Source organism: Lolium rigidum, chromosome 6 (genome assembly GCF_022539505.1).
Source record: "Lolium rigidum isolate FL_2022 chromosome 6, APGP_CSIRO_Lrig_0.1, whole genome shotgun sequence".
Taxonomy (NCBI): domain Eukaryota; kingdom Viridiplantae; phylum Streptophyta; class Magnoliopsida; order Poales; family Poaceae; genus Lolium; species Lolium rigidum.
The window spans coordinates 84,822,045-84,829,648 of record NC_061513.1 but is presented as its reverse complement, the minus strand read 5'-3'; the positions used below and the strand labels follow the sequence as shown (position 1 = coordinate 84,829,648).

The window sequence follows — 7,604 nt, the reverse complement described above, 5'->3', positions numbered from 1 at the left end:
AGTTAATCTTCGTGGGAATCGAGAGGTATTTTCCAGGAAAACATTTTGTAAGGGTGAACGATCTTTTGGCCACTAGGCCCTTCCTAACTGAAACTCGTGTCGGGACGAAAGCCACTACACCTCCTCTCAGTTCTCCATGGCAAGTTTATCGAGGATAGTACCTCCTTATTACAAGGAGAACACACATAATAAAACTACGCTTTCTGCATTCCACCATCAATGGACCTGATAGCATCAGGTGTCTCGAATCCGCGGTTGATGGCTGAAGGAGATGGGGTGTTTCTAAGAAGTGGGCCCCTTCCACGAGGACCCAACCGCCCCCGGCCACGGCTCTCATCCCTGCGTAACGTAGGTCCGGCCCTCGTCGGCGATGGGAAGCAGCTACGAAGTCGCTCCACCCGTAGCCGTCGACTCAAAATCGCCATAAATCTGAATCTCCCAGATCGGGAAATCCTCCGGAAGAAGGCACTCCTTCAGTCCGGGCCCCAACTTGCTGAGGTGTAGGTTGCGCCGGCGAGAGAGGGCCTCACACCGGTGCCAAATCCCTCAGGGCGAGTTCTCTGGCTCCTTGAGACCTCCTTCCGCCCATTTCCTCATCGGACTGGACACATCCTTGAACTCAAACATAACTTGTGCCGCCGCGATCTGCTCTTCGATCCCTTGCCTTGACAACTGCGGGTGCCATCCCGCCGGCTTCACCAACCGCTTGACCGCCCACGGCAAGGCAAGGCACACCTGGAGGAGCAGCAGCTTCTGCCTCAGATTTGCTTGCCTTCGTTCCTCTGTTCGTCGCTCCTCCTCGCGCTGCCTCGCCGTCGCTTTGGATTCCTTCATCGAGGTCGCGAAGGGGATGAAACCCGCAACGTTTGGCTCCTTATTCGCCATCTCCGATCTCTGATGGCGAGTATCGGTGGCGGTGGACGCATGTGGAAATCGCCTATTCGTGATAGCAGGCATGAGAGAGTTTTCGAGGATAAATATTACCTGCTGCTGATTTGTCATTTTTGTTAAGCCAAAGAATCAAAGGTATTTTGGGTGGACATTTTGTATATGGGTACAATACTACATTATCTGTATCCAGATTGTTTGAAAACTTTTAAAGCATTGAAATCATGTTTTCAAGCTAAGAATTTATCCCAGTCAGCAGGTCAATACACTACCACATCGTATATGCTTATGTGGCGAGCAATCAAAAAAGAAGATGGATACGCATACAAGCAGTAATTTTTATTAACGTAAACTTTTGCTCCAGGCTAACTCGAGAATATGTGGGGGCTGGAAGAAATGCTCCACGATGTGCACGTAGCAGCCGCCGCAGTGGAATTTAGCGAGGGGCGGAAAGCGGCAAGCGTCGGATGGCGCGGCACGCGGGCGGGGCCCACAGCAAGGAGAAGCTTGCCGCCGCGCGAATCACTGCCTCCCGATGCCCGCCCTTCCGCCCACCGCTGTCGGCCGCCCGAGACCACGCCCGGTCCTCGCGCTCCCGCCCATCCCATGCGCCCGCCCCAACACGCGGCCCCCGTCCCAGCCAACCGAAACGCGGCGCGCCCCGCGCAGGTCCAGGCCCGCAGCCCACGATCCCGCAGCGGATCCCAGCCGGCAGCGCAGCGGGGACCGGCGGCCGGCCGCGCGCGCGCACCCACACGCGTCGTACAGGCGTCGCCCGCACGCACACGTTATTCTCGAGGAGCTACGGTCGCCATTCCATCCTACTCCAGCCAGCGCCGCGGATCGGATCGGATCGACCGACGCTGCTGCCGCCTCCTCCGCCGCGCGACTCTCGCGTCCCGTCCACACTTGTCTCCCGTGCCCACGTACGCCCGTCGTCTCAGATCTGAGCCGTCTCTTTCGCGAGCTGTCACCGTGTGAAGAAGGGTTTGAAAATAATGCTTCCTGGCCGCCGCCTGACAGCTGCCCCATGAGCAGTAATTACGTGCACAAATCTACTCCGCCCTTTGTTTCCAGCTCTGGCGGCGATTCAGATGTGATAAGTGAAAGCAATTACTGCTCACAATCAACCTCCCATGAGTCTGTGTCCGGAAGTATCCATGCGCAAGCCGATGTTTAATTCAGCAAACCATTCATTGTCATGTCGCACAGATGGCAGCACAAAACCGATGACTGAAACCGAGCGGCGCCATTCAATTCAGTGAATAAATATTTCACAGCTTTGCATCTATACTACCTTTTGGGGCAAAAGATGTTCTAGTAGAGACAGATTTTCTGAATAACCATCATGATCTTACGAAATACTCCTTCCTTGCTACACACATACTTCAAGGTTCAGATCACCCTCAACGCAGGTTTCATCCGTCTAGACGAGCAGATCTCAGATCGGTACTGTTCTCGGCGAAAAAAAACTATTTACAAAGCTGGCTGGCAGGCTCCTCCGTCGGTCTCAGGCAACTAAACAAAAATACAGGGGAGAGGACCGAAGCAAAAGAAGAGAAAAGAAAACGTTCCTGATCAAGGAAAAATTAAGAAACTACAGTCATCATCGTCTAACATCTGTCTAATTCTCCGCGGGCGGCGGCTCGTTCAGATCCAGCTCAAACGCGGCCGCCCTGCGCGCGGCGGTGGCCGCGGGAGGCGACGGGGACAGATCGACCACCGACGAGGAGTCGGAGTCGCTCTGCGCCACGGCGGCCACCGGCAGCGCCGTCTTCAGCGCGCGGTGGTACCCGGCCGCGGCGGCGGCCGCCTGCTCGTAGAAGAAGTAGGGGTGCATGGGCGGGCCCGGGCGGGAGACGGGGTAGCCGTTGAACGGGAACCGCATGGCGCCGCCGCCGGCCGCCGCGCGGTGGAAGAGGTCCAGGTCGAGGGCGGGCGGCAGCGGGAGGGCCTGCATGGGCGCCTGGCCGCCACCACCGCTCGAGTCCACGGTACTGTTGCTGCTGGGGCTCCCTCCGCCCATGCCGGCGGCGAGAGGGGACGACAACGAGGAGGAAGGGAACGGGAAGTTGGTCTTGGCCTTGGAGCCGCGGAAGTCGCGGGCGGCGGCGTCGTAGGCGCGGGCGGCCTCCTCGGCGGTGTCGTAGGTGCCGAGCCACACCCGGCTCTTCTTCGCCGGGTCGCGGATCTCCGCCGCGTACCGGCCCCACGGCCGCTTCCGGACGCCCCTGTAGTGCGGGCCGCCGGCGACGGGGCCAACCCCTGCGCCGACGCCGAGGCCGAGCCCGGTGGGCGGGGCCACGGCCGCCTTCTCCGCCGCCCTGGGCGCCATTCGTGCCGAGCAGGTGGTACAAGTGGCGTGCGCGTATGTTTTTGGTAGAGGGTGTGTAGGGAGGGAGGGAGCGGGCAGGCAGGATAAGGAGGCGAGTCGGGGGGCGGTGGGCATTTATAGGTGGGCGGGGGGTTAAAAAAGGGAAGTGAGTAGGGGAAAAGGGGAGCGAGCGGTGGAGCGCCGCGAGAGGGAATAAAACTCGGCGCAGTCAGCGACCGCTTTGACTGTCCTCTCCTCGCCGCCGCCCCCCACCTCGTCTTTTGCGTGCCGGCATTTAAATTAGGCGGCCGCGATTTTTCACTTCAGCCCACCTTCAGAGTTGCAAATTACACAACGTATGCCGGGTGCCATCCGACGGTTTTGCTTCATGAATAGTTTCTCTACTATGCGTTATGCGTCATTCTTTCTCTCGCAAGATCATTTAATTTCCCTGCCAAAAGAAACCTCATTATTATGCACTAGCAGATAGTCCAACAAAAAAAAACACTAAATAGCCCAAAGATTTGCCTTTGCAAGATTGTAAGCAACTATATTTTAGTAAGTCCAAGATTTTACAGAAAAATCCTGAAATAAAAGCAAATTACAAAGAGGTCCTTTATAGACTCCAACCATGCCGGCATCAAGCACGTGACGATGGCGCGTCGGAACCGCCGCTTCTCCACTGATGGTTTGCATTGGAAGAAGTCCCCTGCAGCCGGGAAACGGGGATCCCCCGCCCTCCCGCCGACGTAGCGGCCGACGGAGGCGAGGAATCCCCCGCTTCGGTGGATGCGAGGTGGATCAGACGGGGAAGACCACAAATTCGCCCTCAGCAGTGTAGCGGAAGAGGGGAGAGACATCGAGACTCGTCTCATACTTTTAGTCTAGCTTGCACATTTAAAATTAAAGGCATGTAAATGTTTATTCACATTTTTTAGACTTTTGTATGTCACATGATTGCGCAATAAGTAGGTGTGCACCGTAGCATGCCTTGCAAGTGAGTTAGATGTTAATCCATTCAGCTATGTAATTACATTCCATATCTAGAGAGTTGTTAATTTTGTCGTCTTCAACTCACAAAATGCTTTTTTTTAATGGATGGTATATTTAAGGATATATTTAGTATTACAGGTTAATTATTGAGTGGCATTCTATGGAACAAGCATAAATGCCCACAATTTTACGCCCTGTAGGTATGTTGCTACTATAAAAGGATCGTTATTCACAACATCAAAAAATATTGGTAACCAGCAATAGTTTCTAACTACCCAGTTACAAATTGAATGATAGTGTTCGGTAAGAATTTTGGTTTTAACATTCTCGATAATCAACCTCTGCGTGATTTTGCTTTTTAGTTGGAAAAACTATTTGAAATTTATGGATTTGCTAATTAATAGTTTAAGTACTTTGTGTTGCTTACCTTCAAAGTTTTTAGTAATTATCACCTTACAATATCATCTTGTTACAAAAGAAACCTTTCAACAACAGTAGTAGATAGCTGACAAAAAAAAACTATTGAAATGTTAATCATGCTTAATTATGGTCCTTGTGCCTCACATGATTGTGCAACACTAGTTTGTTTGGTTAAAAGCATCTTGGCAAGTGTCACCTATTTAGTTTTGATCGACTTTCCCGTGATTTACATATATCTTGCTTTGTCTCGGTCTATGATTTAGTGGCATACAATTATTAACTCTTTTGAGCTACAATTGCTATATGAAACTTATCTAAAAGCAAATACATCGAGTTATCATACATGTTTATTATTGTACTATTACTATTTTCAAATGGTTATTTTTTGCATAGCAGGTTTCCGGTGGTAGCTTTACCAATGAAAATGCTAATCCACCTCATATCTCTTTGCTTCTCTCCTTTCTCTCTGCACAGGAAAAAAGGGCGAAGAGAAGAGCGTCTCGCTTGCCGGCGGCAGATCTGGTAGCTCCTCTCCAGCGGGGGCCTTGGGCTCCTCGAAGGGGTGTGAGCTGATGGACGCGTCAAGCGGATTTGTACAAATGTAAGCTATGTCGTGTTTAACTCACAAAATGCTTATTTTCTGATGTGTGGTATTTTAAGCACACAGTTGGTATCATTGATTAATTATTGTGTGTCATTCCATTATAATCATAAATATGCATAATTTTACGCCTTCCAGAAATATGGCTAATATATATAAACAACTTCTTTTCACAAAGAAAACAAACTAGGTAACTATAAATAGTTTTCCATCTACCGACTTGCTAATTAATGGATGATGTTGGATGATAGTTTTTATTTTCATGTTCTCGATAACTGACCTCGCAGAAGCCGAACATATTTTGCAATGATGTCTTAATATGAAAATTTATGAGGTCGGTAGATAATGACAATCATCAAGAAAAAATCAAAGTGTTTGGCATGGGCTATATATGGATTTGATTCTGCCTTTGAGTACTCATTGTTTGCATTTCGCGTGTGTCTTTAAGTTGTCTATTAAAATTTTAGCTTTATATTTTTCGGGCTTTATATAACATGTGATACGCGTATACTACATAAAATATATTAATTTATATTTTATGTATGCTTTGTAAGTAACTCATTTCTTCTATGACCATTGAATTAAATTTGGTAACATATTATATTAATATTTTGCTCATTTTACCATAACTTCCATGGAGGTTGATATATAGAAAATATATGATAATAAGTTACCACCTTACTAGCTCATATTTTTCTTTATAACATTTTTAATGTCATTGAGCAAAACAAATTCTGGTACAAAATTTTGTTTGCATGAGTGTTATAATATTCAATTATGCAAACAACAAGTTATATTAAAGGCATGTAAATCGATGGAATAATTTTCACACCGGCTAAGGTACCGCTAGTAATACTAGAATTGCCCCAAAACAATTTCACGGAAATGCTACCTTGTGGGAGTCATCAACCATTTTGGAAATCCGTTGGTGTCCACAAGTGGATTCTGCCCAAATTCATTTAAAGGTTTCCATATCCGACTTTAAAGAATCTGCCGTATAAGGATATACTAGTTCAAAGTAGTGGCCCTTTTACTGTATAGGATACACCATAGAAAATAGATTATCTGAAAATTAACTGGGATTATAATAACATTTCAAACCAGATAATACAATTGTCGGTAAGGCCAATATGACCGATAGAGTTGGTATCTATTGAGTTACCGAATTCATTTAGCTTGCGTGTCTAACTCTACATTTTATCACCAGAATGTTGATCGTGTATCTACTAATCGAATTTATATTTATACCATCTCGAGAATGCTTGGGTTTTCTCAGGAGTAATGTCTCTATCTTCTTAACTAACTGAACTCTTGGAGAAAATGGAAGATTAAATGTATCTTAATTTGTTCCTGAATTGTAATTATCTGCCCGTGAGAGTATTTATCTTACTAATGTTGTTTTCTGTATGAGTTTGTCGCGTTTCCGACTCGAATTGGCGTCCGGGATAGCGAAATCAAACCCACAATTGATCAGTGTCCTCTCCAACCTGAATCCGAGAAAAAATTATGGCAGATATGGTATGAGCGAAGTCTAATCCATTCCGTTCAAATAAGAAGGAAGGCCCTAATTTAGTTAAGCGCCGGGAACAACACGAGGGCAAATTACAAACGTTGTGCTAGTCTTCTTGATGTGTCAAATCGGTGATTCTGTAGTTGGAAAACAACCTAGGAGCTTGGTAGATTAGATGTTGGATGTGCCAACAGTGTGCTTATTATAGTATAGAAATGAAAATATCTCGAAATGACAGGACGAGAAGCCTTGCATGGTGGTAGCTGAAACGCGTGGCCAACAAACTCCTCCGCAGGACCCATCGCGTGAAATCCTCCAAAGGCGAGGTCCGGGGCGCAAAATCTCCAAGAAACCAGTGCCGAAAGGGGACAGGGGAAGCAAAGCCGCCGCTGGGTGGGACCCGGCCGGAAGCGGCACGTAGCGCGAGCGGGCCCCGCGACGGGCGGGGAAGGAAGGCGACGCCATCGCGATCCGTGCCGAGCTGGGGTCGTCGGCATCAGCGGCGCACGGGAGCTCGCAGTAATAATGAATGAATAAAGAAAGACACGTGGGCCGCGCGCCACCGCCGCGCTGTCTGTCGCCCTATCCTGTTCCTCCCTGTCATCCAACGCACCGCACGGCGCACGCCGCAGTAATTAACGGATCGTCAAGCTAGCCGCGCGGGGGAGTGGGGGAGGAACCGTGTCGTGTGGGGAAGGAAGGAAGCTGGGTGCCGCCGCGGGATACGGTGGTGGTGGGGTGGACAGACGGCCCGCGCCGATCGCTTTTGATTGGTCGTCGCGAGGAAGAAAGCGTGAGTTGCTGTTGCCAAAAGCGGACCGAATTTCGTGCAGCTCCTTTCGGCGAGATGGACGCAGGCACCGGAGCTTCAGTTATCG

General features: G+C 49.2%; 1 protein-coding gene across 1 annotated transcript; it reads right to left on the bottom strand.

Annotated features, from left to right (window-relative positions):
• Positions 1 to 2,219: 2,219 nt before the first annotated feature.
• Positions 2,220 to 3,286, bottom strand: LOC124666388 (ethylene-responsive transcription factor 8-like). The gene has a single exon (XM_047203718.1). It carries the CDS (start codon positions 3,221 to 3,223, stop codon positions 2,513 to 2,515), a length of 711 nt encoding a protein of 236 aa, XP_047059674.1. The 5' UTR covers positions 3,224 to 3,286; the 3' UTR covers positions 2,220 to 2,512.
• Between the last annotated feature and the right edge of the window lie 4,318 nt (positions 3,287 to 7,604).

Excerpts from the sequence above, each read along its gene's own strand:
- LOC124666388 (XM_047203718.1), bottom strand. The coding sequence starts at position 3,223 with ATGGCGCCCAGGGCGGCGGAGAAGGCGGCCGTGGCCCCGCCCACCGGG.